The sequence below is a fragment of the Ambystoma mexicanum genome, chromosome 5q, assembly GCF_040938575.1.
Source record: "Ambystoma mexicanum isolate Mex_15411 chromosome 5q, UKY_AmexF1_1, whole genome shotgun sequence".
Lineage (NCBI taxonomy): Eukaryota > Metazoa > Chordata > Amphibia > Caudata > Ambystomatidae > Ambystoma > Ambystoma mexicanum.
In genome coordinates this window covers 88,216,366-88,234,162 of record NC_090933.1, presented here as the reverse complement: position 1 = coordinate 88,234,162, position 17,797 = coordinate 88,216,366, and the positions used below count along the sequence as shown (strand labels likewise).

Sequence of the window (17,797 nt, the reverse complement as noted above, 5' to 3'; positions counted from 1 at the left end):
TCACGAGGAAGTATCTTGAGTAAACTCCGGAGCCCTGAAGCCTCTTTGGAACAAGCTCGATGGCGCCCTTCCTGAGCATCGCCCTTACCTCCAAGAGAAGTTGAGGGACGTGATGTTCCTTCCTGGCCACAGGGGGGACGCGCGGGCACCTCTTTAGAAACTCGAGCGCGTGACCCTGAGCCAGGGCGTCCAGCACCCAACGGTCGGTGGAGATGGACTCCCATACGCTGACGAAGCTCGCCAGCCGGCCTCCCACCGGGTTCTTCGGTGGGGGCCCGACCCCACGGCCGGTTCAGTCCTGCTTCGACGAGGCTTTGCCGCCTTGTCCTCCTTGGCGACGACGGCGGGGTCCGCCCGACTTGCCTCGTCCCCTGTAGGCTTCCTGTGACGACGAACGGGCCGCTTGACGATAGGTGGAAAATCCGCCGCTGGAATCTTTGGAGGCACCCTGTTTGCCTCCGCCGCTCCGAAAGGGCAGCCGTCGTTGCTGGAGAACACCAGGAGCCCAGGCCGTCTCCATGTCCGCCTTGATGGCTTGTAGGGAATCGTCCACTGTTTTCCCAAACAGGTTGCTCCCGTCGAACGGCATGTCCAAGACTCTGGTCTGCACGTCCTGACGGAAGTCAGTAGCCTTGAGCCATCCACGCCGCCTAAGGCACACACCGTTGCCCAACTGGCGAAATCCAGTGTCAGCGATGTCCGACGCTATCGTAATGGCGTGGTCCGACACCACTTCTCCTTCCTGCAAGATCTCTAGGGCCTCCACCCTCTTGTCGTCTGGTAGGAAGTCCAGCAGGGGGGCGAGTTTGTACCACAACTCCCTGTCGTAGCGGGCTACGATAGCCAAGGCGTTGGCAGCCTTAATCGTCGTCGCTGCCGATGAGATGACTCTGCGTCCCATCGTGTCCAATTTCTTTCCCTCGCCGTCCGGCGGGGAGGTTCACGTAGAGGCCGCGCCCCCCCCGCTTTCTTCCTGGCCGCCGCGGAGACGACCGAGTCCGGGGTCGGCTGTGCCCGAAGGCACAAGGGGGCCGCGTCTGGGACCCGGTACTTCTTCTCATACCGATCCCTTCTAGCCGGCGTTGTGGATGGGTTCTTGAGGAGGGAGAGACCCTCATCCCAGATATCGTCCAGTAGAGGTACAGCGAGGACCGTCTTCCTCTTGGTCTCGCGCCGTTGATAAAGGAAACCTTCCTTCTTCTTCTCTTCCGGGCAGAGCTGGAAAAGCTCGGATGCCCTGGCGATCATGGCGTGAAACGATCCAATCTCGTCGGGCGGGGAAGCCCGGGTGGGAGGTGACGACGGGAGATCCTTGTCGTAAACCTCGTCGTCTGTACCCGTCGCGGCCGTGTCAGTCCCCGTATCATCCCCACGTGTCTTGGACGGGGAGGAGGGCTGAGCAGGGCGCGATGGTTGAAAAGGAGGTGGAGGATGAATCCTTCTTCTCTTAAGAGGAGGGCTCCCAGAAGGGCCTGGCTCCGGGTCCCCCGTCGGGAGCGGTTCTTCCGTTGGTGGTAACGACAGTCTCGTCCTTATCTCCGAGCATAAGGACTGTATAGCCAACAAAATGGCCGCCGAGTTGTCTTGCGGCACTGGTTGAGGGGGTTCCGACAGGCGATCAGGAGCCCCGTCGGCACCCTCGACGTTCTCGTCGTCTCCCACGTCGGGGTCCCTCCCGACAGGATGGTCTTCTTCCACACCAGCACCGTGGCCTAAGACTTCGATCAGCTCCTCCTCAGAGGTTGAGGCCGAATCCACGACAACCTCCGCCCCCCCTTTTTCTTCTCCGTCGGAGGTTTCACGGGGGTCCTGTCAATGGGCATGAAAGAGGACTCCCTCCGCGGTGGCAGGGAGATTCTGGGCCCCGAGGTCGCCACCACTGGTGTAGCCTCCACAGGCTGAGCCAGGGCCGCCGCGACTGTCTCGATAGAGGCCTTGGCCGGATGGATCAAGGCTTTCACCACCTTAGGTGCGCTCACCGCCTTCTCCTTGGGGGCAGGGTCACCACCTCGCTCCCCCTCCGATGGGGCCTTCGAGCACGACCGGGGTCTCTCCAGGAGCTTCGCCGGGTGCTCGGCCTTCCTCTTACCCGAGCCAGAGCGTTGGCTCGTGGTTGATGGCGCCGGGGAGGATGCGCCCTGCCTGGCGCCCATAGAGCCCGACAGTTCGGCGCTCCTGGTGCAAGCGGACTCGCGGTGCTTGGCCTTCTGTTGGACCCCCGTCGCCGGGGCGCCCTCAAAGGTCTTAGAAGACCGCTCGGACTTCTTCTTCTCGCCTGACGGGCTCTTTCCTTCTAGCCAGTTGGCGAGACGCTGATGGCGGTCCTTCATGGTCCGCTCTGACATATTGCCGCAAAACGCACAGTCCTTCTCCACGTGCGTCTTGTCTTCATGCAGGCAGTAAAGGCAAAGGGAGTGTTCGTCCTCCTTAAAGACATGCTGAAGCTGGCATCCAGGGCAGACCCTGAACAGCTTTCCGGGCGTCGAGCTTCCCTTCTCCTGGGCCATGCTCGAGAAGGGCCTGAGAAACTTCTGGAGTCCTCCAAAAGCGTGGCTCGACGAAATCTTCACCCTTGAGGGGCGTAGAAGAATCCGACACGGGTCCCCGTTGATCGGATAAAGAAACGGTGGAGCTTGAGGCTCTTTTGACCGAAAAAGAGAAAATGTTCCTAAGAACGCTCGAGAGCAATAGCACGAGGATCCCAACACTTAAACGTGCAGTAAAAAATCTGAAGATGGCTGCCAGAGGCGGGTCTTAGGGAGATGGCAGTCATTGGCTGTGGTCAGTATGACGCAGAGATCAGTGATTGGTTACTACTGCGAAAGACAGATCAGAAACGAAACTGATACTGATTTTTCTTTACCGAGGATTCCCAACCTGACGACGGGGAATATTCATGAGCATGTGAATCCATGCCAGACCCCATGCTGGAGAATCATTCCAGCACTGCGCTACGCAGCACAACAACCCCCCCACCCCCCACCCCCCACTGGCCGCATAATAATTAGGAGGGTCACTGTAACTTGAACTGTGAATTTCATGGAGTGGACGGCTGCTGTTTGCACTTAAGTGCAGAAGATCCTCTCCTCGCAAATTTTTACATTTCAGCCATATAGTGGAAAAGAAAAGGTGGTCATATTCTGGGTACTGCTAATGGGTGAAAATGGTGGTAAAAGTGCCAGTCCATTTGTACCACCATTTGTCTGATTCAGAGGCTTTTGTGCAGTTTGTCAGTCGAATTTGGGGAGCAGGGTCGATTTAAACTGTTCTCCTGCTGTTCCCATTTGCTTGACAATGTTTTTTTCTTCTGTTTCTCCACCAACTAAATGCTGAGGCATTACTCTGCTGGTTTCAGCCCTGTATCGCATAGTAAACATATTACAGATATTTCTCTCTCTCTCTTTGCTTGTGGGCAACATTTCTGTTAGTCTACTCTGAATCTGTAGTGCTCTTTCTGGAAGATACTGTCAGGCTGCAGCTGTCAGAGGATTTTTATTCTCTCTCTCTCTCTCTCTCTCTCTCTCTCTCTCTCTCTCTCTCTCTATGAATCAACAATGAGCATGAAAATATTCAAATTTAGAAGCATTTCAAAAAAGCACAATTGTTACCTCATGTATTTGTAAACGCCCATCAGCAGTGACATCATATGCCGACATAAATCGCTCTTTAACTTTCTGCACCTTTTCGTTTGTGACAGCATTCTGTGACCAAAAAAAGAAAGCAATTGCAATGATTAGCATGGCCAGGCAGTGACTAGAGCTATGCACGCCATTTTAGGGTCTAGTAAATGTTATTTAGTGGCGTTTTTTTTTTCCTGCATTCTAAATTAAAATCACCAGCCGCCACTATTGACAACATAGTGGGAAACGAAGGGTTTAAAGTTATCTTGGACTAGGGACATTGTTAAACATTTCACACAATTCAAAGGCCACTTCACAGAAGGGGGTTAGGGATATTCCCAACCAACCCAAACTCACCAAAAATAATTAGGGTACATTTAGTGGCAACGGATGGATTTTAAAGCACACCTGGCCAATAGCATCAGCCAAACCCTCATGCGATATTACAATATGTGTGTATATAAAACAAGTCATAATTTTGGAACAAAATTATTTAACAGACATGGAGGATGCAAGAAGGCAGATGCAAAAAATCAGTATTCAGCCCTGGCTACAACAAAGCCATCGTATATTATGTGTTGGACAGTGGTCGAAGTGTATGAAAAGAAGTAGTGGAACTACTCTCCACAAACCCCATCGCCAAGCCCCCTCCCATGCACAATACAAACCCACAAACAAAATGCGAATAACGGTAGGTTCAGTGCATTGCACTGAAGTGCACGTTTCAACTGCTTCCTACACCCTTTTATTTTAAAACAAAACTATTCCGGAACGGTTTCTTTTTTAGATAAAAGTATAGAAACAGCAAAACTTAAGTTACAAATGTAGAGAAGCACCGCTCCCAACCGCCCCCGCCCACTTCACCCACTGGTGCTGGAGTGAGAGCATGACCTATTAACATCTCACATTTTTTAGTACAGTTGGAAGATCTCAAGAGAAGAGAAGTAGGGACTTTAATTTAAAGCATTCAGTCATTCAGCAAATGTCAAGCAGGCGGTGTGGGTCCTTGATGTGGTTTGCTGAGGCAATATGGGGGTGCTGTGTATCGCCTGAACTGCCTTTGGAAAGGGCAGACTTCATTTCAAAATAATCACAGGACATATTATTTGCTGACTTGCGTGCCCCTGGTGTGGTTTGACGAGGTTGTCGATACAGCTTGGGATGCCTCTTGGGAAGGCCACACTTAATTCCATATTAATGCTAGGGCATAATGTGTTCCTGAGTTGTGTGCCCTTGGTGTGGTTTGAGGAGGTAATGAAAGGACTGTGCAGAGCCTGGGATACCATTAGGGAAAGTCAAACTTGATTTCATAATAATGACAGGTACGACAGGGACAGGCACCTGACCCTGTCAAGATGGGGTAGTGCTCCCTGTCAACATGGGGCAGGAGGCCTAAAGGGGTGTTTGCCAGAGGCAGTCCTGCCCTAGAGTCGGGATGTGGGGGTTGGGAGGGCTCCAGTTTCTGTCTCTGTTATCCGTGCCTGGCTAAGTGAGAGAAGTACCACTTCTTCTTGCCCCCATACCTGTTGTGCACAATGCTGGCCAGTGTCCCATGGGAATGCAGCTACCAGAGTCCTTGCTTTGGAGACCTAACTACAGAACTCAAGAGAAGGGAAGCAGAAGCAATTGGGAAAGCAGCAGAACACAGCAACAGTCAGACCCCTCAATTCACACACTCTATGTGGCATGGACACAAACTCTAGTATGGATTTTGCTTGCAGCGGGCAACCCTCATGAAAAACCAGCGGATCTGTGTACAAAAAGGGGGCAGCTGTTAAGGCCTGTTGTGATTTCTGATGTATGTAACCCGGTCCACGGGGGGTGGGAGGGAAGAAGATAGACATTAGCCTGGGAAACCAGCTGAAATAAAGGGCCAATCAAGGGGGAACAGGGAGGATGAAGTAGGATAGGAGGGACAGGTCAGTGTGGGTTGTTCGGGTGAGGTCAAAGGAAGAGGAGGAGGACGAGGCAGACCAAAAAGAAGGAGGACGAGGCAGACCAAGAGGGGAAAGGACAGTGCAGCAGAGCGAGGAAGAAGAACGCAAATATTGAGTGCAAGGAGAGGCTTTAGTTGGTGATAGAACGTGGTACTTGGGTGTGGGAGTGCATGCATGGTAGAGTGGTTAAGTGACTGAGTGAATGAGTGACTGAGTGAGATTAAGTGAAAGTGGGTAGAAAGTAAGGTGGAGTGAAAGATAAGGAAATTATAGAGTAAAAGGAATGTGACTGTGGAAGAAGGGTTGGAGTGTAGAGTAGTGGGAAAAGGGAGAGGAGAGTAGTAGAGTGCAGAGGGGAGAGTAGCAAAGTGGGTAGTGGAGGGGGATAGCAGAGAGCAAGAAGAGTACCAATAGAAAGAAGAACATTTGAAAGACAGCAAGAGAAAGATTGAGGCAGAGGAAAAAGAGTGGGAGGAAGAGAGGAGAGAGCAGAAGAAAGGGAAAGGAAGCATAATTATTATAATTATTCTTTTATAACGTGCTTAATACCAGCGAGTGATTTCTAAGCGCGGGCCGGGATTTGAAACTGTGTTGCATTACGATACCATTTAAGGATAGGGATCCGTCATTTCATCAATAATTACAAATGTGACGTCACTCACGTACGTTACATGATGACGTCATGCCCGCAACGCCACAAGCGACCAAACCTCATGTTTTAAAGCAGTTTTTCTATACTAAGCAGCATGGCAGTATAAGCATCCACTGTTCTCATAACTAGACTAGTATGAGATATTGGAGTAATCCTATGCTCGACCATTGTTAACACATGTGACGTCATTCACGTACGCTACGTGATGACGTCACGCTCATTAACGACATAAATACAGCCATTTTATTTAGATTAACATACATTCGGCGTTGCACCAGCCCTCTGAGCTCTAACAACGCTGCGACCTGGAGAGGAACACAACCCTTTAATAGTAAGTACTCAATAGGAATCTTAGTCACCCTTTAGGCTTTATAACTCTGCACCTTTAAAACTTAACAAAGGTGCTCCAACAAAGGGTCCCCTTATTTTTAGGTGACTAGCGCTTGAATGACCATACCTGTTGAGCAGACCAGTGACTTGTGAACAGCCCTACAGAAGTGTAGAATTCGAGAGCTCCTCAGTGAGCACTTCCGTTTTTCCAACCTTTTGAGCTACTTACAAACCAGTAAATGCCATCATTAGTCTTCTTTTTTTTTTTTTTTAAAACCTACATTTTAGTCTGTGGGTTTAAGGCAACAACGTATATTATATTTGGTCAGAATAACTTGTGTAGAATATTATTTACATCTTGAATAAATACTTTTTACAGCTTGTATTATAGTTTAAGAATGGACTTAAGGGGGCGAGGCCAGAATGCGAGCGGACAGGACGTGAGTCTGTGGAGCTCCAGCGGCCGCCGAAGAAATCCTGTGTTAAACATCCTTTTTGGCAGAACACAACTTGTCTTTAAGACATCTGTGGCAAAGGGGACGAGGTGCGGCACAAACACACAAAGTTAGAAAGGAGGAAACCAACTCATCGCTGAGAAATCTGCCGAGGAATCTGCCGACGCTGAAACCCGATCGGGCGCGTAAACATGACACCAAGATGGCCACCGTGATTTAGCAGAGCTGCGGAGGAGAGCTGCGGCGCCCACGCAGAGACTGGAAGCGTGGAGGTGCCCTCGCGCTGTTGGTGTGCCCGGTGCCGAAGAGGCGGACAGTGTACGCGGACCACTGTGGAGTGAGACGGCGGGAGAAACGCTGGGAGCAGTGGGAGTGACGGGCGATACGGGGCAGGGCATCGGCCCGTGCTGTAGCCCGGAAGGCACGGCACTGCGTGTGCACCCCTGAAGAAAGGTAGGAGGAGCTGCAGCGCGGAGGGAGAGCGGACAGATCCCCCCTTTGCACCCGCTGGAGTACTGGGTCCCCTGGGCCAGTTAACATTTGTTCTGCCTCTCCTTCCCCCTCCTCCCTCGCTCTGGGAATGAAGTGGGAGACCAGCGCCGGAGTGGTGCGATCGGGTGAAACGGCCTCCGCCCTCCCCCGGTAGAGCTGGCCCTGCAGCCTACGACCGGCTCTGCCCTCGGCCTCCAACCCATGGAGAGGACTGCATAACGCCCGCAACCCACAGACTGGGTGGAGGGGCACGCGGCGACACATCAAAGGGTGCAGCGCAACAACAGTGCTGGAACGGGTCCGAGGTGCAGCATTGGGGTATAGAGACTCCCTGCCAGACACTGCCTGGAGCGGGCTCACGCGGGTCCCTTTACTGGGGCGCGACGACACATTGCTGTTATTATACTAACCACAAGCCTATGTGACACTCGTGAAGTCTGTCAAGGAGCACAACAGAGCAGGCCTTCACAGTATACTCCGCCACATCCCACGCTACGGAATGGGGAAGGACAGACTGCGTAAATCGGCCATACAAAGCAAAATGGATCAATATGCTTTCGCCACAACATCTCAACCAACGGATCAAACACCACCACCAAATTCTCCAGACATGGAGGATCCCCTGTCCTTGAAAGATGTAATGGCGGCCATCGCGAGTTCCCGCACCTCCATGGAAATGAAAATAGATAGTATAGCGGCGGATGTGTCCTTCCTGCGACATGACCTGCAAAAACTCACTTCTCGCATGGGGGAAGCGGAATAGCGCATCTCAGGTACGGAAGACAGCATTGGCAATATCAACCAACAATTGTCACAGACATTGCGCCGGTTGAAGACCCTGGAAGCCAGAGTGGATGAGGGTGAGGGCAGGTCTCGCCGCAACAACGTACGCATCCTTGGAATCCCAGAGGGGACAGAGCGACCGAGCATGGAATTGTTCCTGGAACAATGGTTAGCGGACATTTATGATCCACATTCCTTTTCCAAATTTTTCTCGGTGGAACGTACCCACGGGATACCTTCTGGCAAACCTATTCCAGGAATGCCACCCAGAACTGTAATCGCTAAGCTCCTCAATTATCGTGATAGGGACGCGCTGCTCCAGATGGCCCGTGCAAAGGGAACGGTCACCTATAACAGCTCCCGATAGCATTCTTCCCGACTATACGAGAGAAGTGCAACGGGCAAGACAATCTTTTGAACCACGGAAGCAATAGCTATCCCTCATGAAGGTAAAATTCGGATTGTTATTTCCAGCTCAGCTTAAGATTTATTATAAAGGGACGACGGCGCACTTCACTGACCCTCAAGAGGCATGGAAATGGGCGGCAACCCATATTGAGGGTGATTGGTTGGCGCGAACGGGGAGACGGGAGGGTAGACCCTGGCCCCACCCGGAACGTGCCCCCCGAGGGAGACCCCCGGCGGACATGGCACCAGTAGAGCTGGAACAGGCGGTGGAGCCCGCAGAGCAACAACCAGGATGAGGCGAAGGAATATTGCTAAAAGAGCTGTGGGCCACCATCTCCTGGAACACGACAGAACCAAAGCTTGGAAATAAGAAACACAGCACCCTGGATACAACCTCATCCTGCCCCTCGGACGCCATAATCATGCCACACAAAGGTTTTCAGAAAGATCTTGGGTTGCTGCATGGCCAGGTTACATTTGGGACCCGTTGAGTCATCTACTTGTCGTTCTCCTTGCAGCACCAACAGATCCGACGCATTGAGAGTATGGCCAAAACATCGCACGAGAAGCACTCTCTTTCCGTGCCACATGCAACAGCTCAAAACCAATTTAGTGACGGCGGCCGCCCGAGGCCACCTCCCAGGAATTTAGACTGTGACTACGAACAGTCAGTTTGGAAGCGAAACGACCAAAAGCAAGATAATCGGAGGCTGGTTACAGCAGAAACAAAGATACTTGGGTAATGGTTACTAGATAATGAGTTACATGTCCTTTTGACAGGGTGTTTGGTTGTTATATTGGGCGACAGATGCTTCAGGTTAGGTGGAGTATAGGGTGGGGCTGGGTGGGTCAGAAGTGTTATGTTAAAAACCGCACCAAGTTTAAGGGGTGCACAACAATAGCTCCCCCACATAAGGTTAGCATTGAACAAAGGAACAAACGAGTCTCGACAATAAATCGTCAGATGTATGGTCTAGTTCACTCCCTGCCTGGATTGGTGGACCATGGAACACCCTTAGATGTACAATATACTGACATCACATATACACAAGTTTTATGGCCCAGAGCACCAACGTAGATAAAGGTAGAGCCATCCGTGTGATGACATGGAACGTTAATGGGCTTGGTAATAGCATTAAAAGGCGACTAGTCCTACAAGCACTGAACCGACATTCGCCGGATGTAGCCTTCTTAACAGAGACACATCTGGCGGGTACAAGATGTCCGCTGTTTAGACGTACAAACTACTGGCAAGCCTTTCACGCAGGATTTACCATGGGGTCATGTGAGGTATTGATCCTAGTACGTAAAAGACTCCCCTACAGCCCTACTACGGTCACCCAGGACCAGGGAGGTAGATATGTACACACGGTAGGAACCCTTTGGGAACGCACTATTTCCATGATCGCTGTATATACACCACCTAACTTACTAACCCCTCTGACTACTGACATTACGCCCTTAATCGTTAACAACACTGAAGGTCTCACGTTGATTGGAGGAGACTTTAACGAAGTCATGGATATAGAGTTAGACAAGACACATGTACGATCCAGAAACCTAAACATACACACTAAGCTCGCCACATTTACCAATGCACTGGGGTTACATGACGCATGGAGATCCCTACATCCCAACACAAGAGAATATTCGTACCATTCTGGTGCACACGCTTCGCTATCCAGGTTGGATTATTTCTTCCTACCACTGAGTAACATACATGAGGCATGAGAGGCCTCATGTGCGCAACTACTCCCCAGAGGTATCTCAGACCACTCCCCGCTTATGCTAACGAAACGATTAGGACTGTTAAGACGGATTTCTGAACTCTGTCCGGGAGGGGCAGAGGTTCAGAAGGCCAGCCCAAATTCTTGGAACAGGGTAACCTCTGGACAAGCCAGACCAATCAGGGTAGCGATCGCGGAAGTCAAGACTAGGTCTCAAGAGGGGTGCGGGTGACTGAAAGCCCGCAATGAGCACACAAAGCAAGGACACTTACAAATTACTCCAAACAGGTGTTATATTAAAAATATAGACACATTTATTCCAAGGCCTTTGCAACAATGACCGTAGCGAGAAATCACAATAAAACTCAAGTAAACCAACACATACCAAACCAATACAATATATATACAAATACAAACGAGTCTAACGCGTTAGACGCACGAAATGTGTAGACCACCTAGATGGGGAGGAAAACAGACAGTGCGAATAATAATCAGACCCAGTCCGCCTTCAGAGGCACCTAACTAAAAGGAAGTCCACACCCTACGAAGAGTGGAGCCTTGTGCTCAAAAGTACCTGCACACGCTGGTGACAACGGGCAAAAAGGGGAGTCTCTTTGAGGGAATCAGGCAGTTCAGTTCGGTGAACAAATGAAGATGAACAGAGCTCCGCGACTCAAGCGCAGCCTCCACTGTGGGCAGAAGCAGAGTGCGAGTACGGAACGGCGTGCTGTTTGACACAGCGAGGATAGGCTATGGGCTACTGCAGGAGGGTGACCAGTTCCTAGCTATGCTACTCACCGGTCCCCGATGCAGGCAGACCCAGGCTTCTCTGCGTCAGTTTCAGTGCTGGCAGGTTCAAATAGGAGCAGGGGACGTCTCATCGTCATGTAGATTCCGCAGCAGCAGAGTTGAGTTGAGGGCGTCCCAAACGCAGTGAACCCACACAGTTTGTTACCCCAGCAGGGCAACGGAGCGGCCGTGTGTATCTCAGCCAAATGTACACTACTCACTTCAGACCTGGGAATGCCAAGTGTACGAATCGTGTGAGAGTGACAAGGACTCGAAATACAACACAACCGGACGGCGGTTACAGAGCCAGACTCCTGGGTAGGCTGCTCAGTCTGCTGGATGGCCCAGAGACACTTCCGAAGGCTTACGTGCAGGAGATGGTGAAGGTGCCGAGAATAGCTGTCCCCGCTATTCCAAGGGTCGAAGTACCAGTACAGGCCTTCTTGTTCGATCCGAGGTAGAAAGGGTTTCACAAAGCGACAGCAGTGCAAAGGAGCAGTCCTTCAGCGGGTCACCAGCGATTCCTTGGTTCAGCCTCGTGGTTGCAGGATACTTGGCTCCTGTATCCCTTTGTTCGTGAGAACTCAGGAGATCGACATGGTAGTGGTGTTTCCAGCCTCCTCTTATCCACGGTTCCCTTCGCGCCAAAACGGAGAGGACCCAATGGGAGATCTGCTCACAAAACACTCACACCATACGTGGACCTATCACGGACCACGGTGGTCCAAGGCATTCATACCACACTAGACTCTCTGGCACCCAGGATGTGTATTGGGACCAGACATCGCAGCCCACATCCTGGAGGCACACACAAGGCCTGTAGAAGCCCGCAAAAGCATCTGCGTTTCGCGGGAAAGTACATGCCCAAATAAGGAAGGCCCTGGGTCGGCTCGACCTGGGGAAGGTGAAGGGGGCAAGCCGGTCAGCGGACAGGACAAAGAGCCTCGTGGTCTGGCCATTTTGGGAGCCAGGCCACCAATTTGGGCTAAGCACGAGAAACGCGCTTAAAACGCCAAAAGGAGCTCAAAAACACAAGAAACGATCGCTGCCACCAGTCCCGTCCGTGATTCACTTGCACCGATCATTTACAATCCAAAAAGAGTATCTAGGGCCTGTAGAAGACTAGAGACCCAAGAGAGCAGTAATTTAGCTTACAGTGCCTTCTTGTGTCATGTTGCACGAAAGCTGCAACATGATAAAGAAACTACGGAAAACAACGTTTCCCGGTACTGACTGTCTTAAGGACATGTCAATTTCCCTGTAAGAATGGAGCGAAAGCCCAGAGGAGTGCGGCAGAAGGCTGCACTTCTCTGGCAAAGTCTAGATCCTGGTGAAAACAACAGCAAAAAGTTTAGGGGTTGCCACATGGAAGGAAAATTACCCACAATTAAGAAATCTTTCCTAACAAGGACTAATAGACCACTCCCCCCACCCAGCTGGAGACTGAATGGTTATTACCTGGGCTTTCCGGAATTGATGGAACACATACAAAAAGTTACCGAAAGATACCTTGAAACAAACAATGGCTTGGTGGATAGCCCAAAAACGATATGGGAGGCATTAAAAGCAGTATTAAGGGGTGAAATCATAGCCTGGACCGCAGCCTATAAGAAAAAACACCTTGAGGCGATACATGCAGCTGAGGCCAAGGTACGGGACACTCAATCTGCCCACGTGGCCAATGATCTACCCGAGACACAACGTGCACTCCAATTGGCACAGAAACAACTACAGCACATAGCCTTAGACAACACAAAACAAGCCCACGCAGCAATGCGTGTGAAAATATATGAAACTGGGGACAAGGCTAGGAAAATACTGGCGTGGCTAGAGCGCAGGGAATTAGGTCTCACCCAAGTTAGGAAACTAACAACAGAAGAACCGGACCCACTAGTGACAGACCAAGATATAGCGGAAGGATTTGCTAAATACTATGCGGAATTGTACAGTGCATCACCTGCACCGCCACCGACTGATATACTAGGAGAAATTACCCTCCCTACCCTAGATGAACAACAGGCGGCCCTATTAGAACAAGAAATTACAGAGGAAGAAGTAACCTGGGCAATGTCAGAACTCCAATCAGGGAAGACCCCGGCCCCTAACGGTTTTCCGGTTGAAATATGGAAAAAGATTGATGCAAACATAATCTCCCCACAACTGCTGCGCCTATTCCAACACTCACGCTCGCAGGGTTGCCTCCCCCAGACCTCAGAAAAGCTACAATAATAGTTTTGCCAAAAGCTGATAAGCCACCTGACAAGTGCAGTTCCTATAGACCCATTTCTCTTATAAATTGCGAGGTGTTAGCCAATCGGCTGCAACAAGTCATACACACACTGGTACACCCAGATCAGTGTGGGTTTATGCCACAAACGTCCACCAGGCAAAACATATATAGACTACACACGGCACTAGAAAACATACCTAAGTTAAACAACCCCCTAGCCCTTCTATCCATAGACTTTGAAAAGGCTTTCGACTCCGTACACTGGGAGGCACTTTGGGAAATTATGCGACGAATGGGAATAGGCCCTTACTTCAGGAGTTGGATCAAGCTGTTATATCACCTTCCTGTAGCAGTAACAAGAGTAAACGGGTATACCTCCAAACTCTTCCAACTGGGTAAAGGCACACGACAGGGCTGCCCCCTATCAGCGCCGATTTTTGCGTTAGCAATCGAACCTTTAGCAATCCTGTTAAGGACCACTCAAACATGGATCGGCTTCAGGTGGGCGGACAGCTGGGAGGACAGGGTGTCCTTGTACGTGGATGATTTGTTAATCTATCTGGCAGATCCGCGTGTTTCCTGTCCCGTTGTGTCGCGCCTATTAGAGAGATATGGCACGTTCAGCGGACTCCGCGTCAACTGGTCGAAATCTATACTATTCCCGATGAAGCACATAGACAATGCAATACCGGACGTATGCCCCTATCGCATTGAAAGGGAACAATTTACATACCTCGGTATTCAAGCCACAAATGAATTGACGGATTATGTAGGGGAGAACTTACATCCAATAATGGCTAGATTCTAGGATGATGTTCGCCACTGGATGTCCCTGCCACACACATTACTGGGACGCGCGGCACTCTTTAAAATGATAGCCCTTCCCCGTTTTCTTTATATAGTACAAAACGCACCACTACCAATAGCAACCAGTGAATTCCGTAAGATAGACCAAACACTTAGAAGGCTGTTGTGGAAGGGGGGACACCCGCGAATGCCACTTACCACGTTACAGAGATCCATATGGGAGGGCGGGATTGGACTCCCCCGGCTACAAACCTATTATTGGGCCAGTCAAATGGCAATAGTGAATAACAAACTGCATGGGGATACCACTCTACCGCATAACGAAATACGGAACACTGATGCACAGGAGAGGCCCATCATGAGCCTCCTGTACCAGAAAAAAGATTGATCCGCAAACCCTTCCACGTTGTCCCATATAAACCTAATTTGGACTGACGTACATAAATACCTGGGCTGGGATAAAAAAACTAACACTAGCACAACCACTCTGGAACAACAGACATCTCCCGGAGGTGAATAAACTCCCTAAATGGCAAACATGGGCCCAACTAGGTATCACGAAAATTGGTGACGTAATGAAGGAAAATGTAATATTAACGTTTGAGGATCTAGCTGCCATCTTCGCACTCCCACCCAACGAACAATATCACTATATCCAGCTCAAACACGCTTTGCAGGCTCACTTTCCGGAATTGTGTGATATACCTGATTATTCTCCAGTAGAACGTAATGTGTTTCCAGAGTTGCTTGAACAGAAAGTTACATCGACTATGTATAGTGTTATTAACTCCTTTGACACAAAAGAGATGTCGAGTCTGAAAGCCAAGTGGGAGAGGGAGGTAGGGGATATACTTCCAGAGGAATGGATAAATGCATTAATGTACCCCAGAGAATCGACCATCTCCTCCAGGCTGAGACTAATCCAATTGAAGATACTACATAGGGTATATTACCCAAGGGTGGCGCTGTTCAAATGGGGTAAGATTGCAAATCCATACTGTTTGAGATGTAAGTGGGAGGAAGGCTCGTATTATCACATCCTGTGGGAATGTGTCAACATTCAACAATATTGGCAGCAGTGCTGTGATGAATTATCAAGGGTAATGGGGAAGATAATACCTGTAAATCCAAAACAATTACTGCTGGGGATAGAAGGAGACATTGACCTATCAAGGTATGAGAAAGCGTTCTTAGCTACCACCACTGCGATACTTAAAAGGAACATAGCGCAACTTTGGGGCTCGGATAGGCCACCGAGCTTTGAACAATGGATCACAGATGTAGACATCTGCATCGCCATGGAAAAGAGGGTTTATACTGCCAGAGGGTGCCCTGAGAAAGCGCAGAAAATATGGCAAAAGTGGGAAGAAATGCACTAACAGTAAGCATAATATTGTACCATAGCGCAACTCTGAGACTTGCGTATAACCTGGTGGGTGTGACATAAGAGTGCAAAATGTTGAGAAGTGATTTGGAGAACGTTGGTGGTGAGCTATGGTGGGAGGTTGTTGTCGGGCAGGGGTTGGGAAGTTTTGTTTTGTTTACCCCGCTGTACGGGGCTGTATGTTTTGTGTGTTTCTAAAAAAACAATAAAAATGTTATATTAAAAAAAAGAATGGACTTAGTTTTGTTCATTCTCCCCCTGATTTACAAAGAGCTAGGCTAACCATGTAATATATATCTTAGATACTTCTGGTGAAAACATGAACAAAAACACTACTGGCCGGACAAGACCACGGAGGGAAGAATGTCCTTCTACCCATTTTTTACAGAAAAAGGAACAGGGCAAGCATATTCCTTTGCACTTTAACAAAAATTAATATAGGGATTAGAAGAATCATGGTACATTTTAAACACTTGGTTTCTCACTTCAAAAACCACAATCTATGTAGTTAGTTGACCAGCAGGTTAACTTACCATGAACATAGATACAGTATTCTGTACAGTGCATTGATACCTACTTACCTTTTGGTGTAAAACTTTAACTATTGTTCCGTTTTCTTCTAACATGATGACAGATTCTGGTCAAACTTCGACGATGTCAAAATTTGTTTAATTGATCTAATTTTTGTTTCTACATTAATGTTTGGAAATCTTGCTAAAACAATTTAAGTTTGTAACCCATATCTAATTTAGAATATTGTTTACATTTTTCCACTAGATTTAAAGTTTGATTTGCATACATACAGCCCCTGAAGAAGAGAATCTATCTCAAAATGCATTGGGCAACTGATTTTGGAACAATAAATCCCGAACCAGTCAAAAATATCAAATTACAAGTCGTTTTCTGTGCACATTAGTGTGTAAAAATGAAAAAAATGAAAAAGTTTTTGTCACTTTACTTAACAACTAGACTAGGTGATGTATAAATCCTAGTCTAAAAATGGAATGTTTAAACAAACTGTTGTCGAATTAACACAATGAAGATTGAACCATTCATCCTTAAATATTTGGCGATTTAGACAGTGTGCAGGGGATGGGAGTTCCCTAATAGGGAACTTTTTCGGTCATCACAACCAGCGGGTCAGCTACTAAATAGTACGGGTTACCAATCTCTTGTGACCATCTTGGTCACAGGAGCGCCTGGGCTAGAGAGGATTAGCCCACTGGAGACAAGAGAGATGGACAGGCCTTAGTGATTGCTTTTTCAAGCCTTTCAATAAAAAACTTTGAACTGTCTTCGAGAGCTGCTGTGTTCTTGAGACCATCTATGACACAGGCCATAAGATCTCATGAGTTGTGTGCCCTTGATGTGGTTTGATGAAGCAGTGGATGGACCTGGTATAGAATGGGATGCCACTATGGAAGCACACACTTGATTTCATAATAACGCCAAGGCTTTAGATTTCCAATGGAATTTCCATTGCTCAAGAGTTGTGATTCTCTCATCGATATTGGAAGACTAAGTCACCCTTGCAAGGAATCGTCTTATGAGAATCGGATTAGACGAAAACCTTGTCAGCAGGCCCCTTAATTTGTCGGCATCTACAGGATGATCCAGCGGTTCAGCAATGGGATTGTTGTTGTGCAGATGAGGCAAAGAACACGGAGCATGAGAGGGGGTGAACTGACAGGCAGTGGAACTCGTCCTTGGTTCTGGAGGATAGCTCAGGGGCAACGTGCTCGCCTTGGAAGCAAGACGACATGGAGCAACACAGGTTCGATCCCCGGGTCTGTGCGGCACGCTGCTTTTCACTGAGATGATAGCATCATCTGGTTTACCTACGAGAGAGGGAGACAGAGGAGCTAAAGGATTTGCAAATGGCAATGTAAATAGTGATTCATAGTGTATAATGGGATATTTAATTTCAGATTTTATATAGTCTAATTCACTAATGAGCAGTCGTTATTCTGTAGGATAGGCCTTTCAAATCAGATGTATGTCAGGTTCCATGTGATAATATCTCTGCAAAAATGTTGCCATACAAGAATGGGGCCTTTTTTTTGCAGCGATATTACCATATGGAACCTGCGCGGCACACCCGTGAAACCTGCATGTTTTGTTAAAGGGCGTGGGGCACACCCCCGCAAACCCCGCTCTCTTTTACCCCATATATTATCCCCATA

General features: G+C 49.0%; 1 protein-coding gene across 2 annotated transcripts in view; it reads right to left on the bottom strand.

Annotated features, from left to right (window-relative positions):
• The window catches only part of SCGN (secretagogin, EF-hand calcium binding protein), a 447,132-nt gene that overhangs the window by 220,125 nt on the left and 209,210 nt on the right, over positions 1-17,797 (bottom strand). For both annotated transcript variants that reach the window (XM_069620566.1, XM_069620565.1), the window contains one exon: positions 3,609-3,701. In XM_069620566.1, coding sequence (XP_069476667.1) covers positions 3,609-3,701 — 93 coding nt within the window. The remainder of the gene's footprint in view (positions 1-3,608; positions 3,702-17,797) is intronic.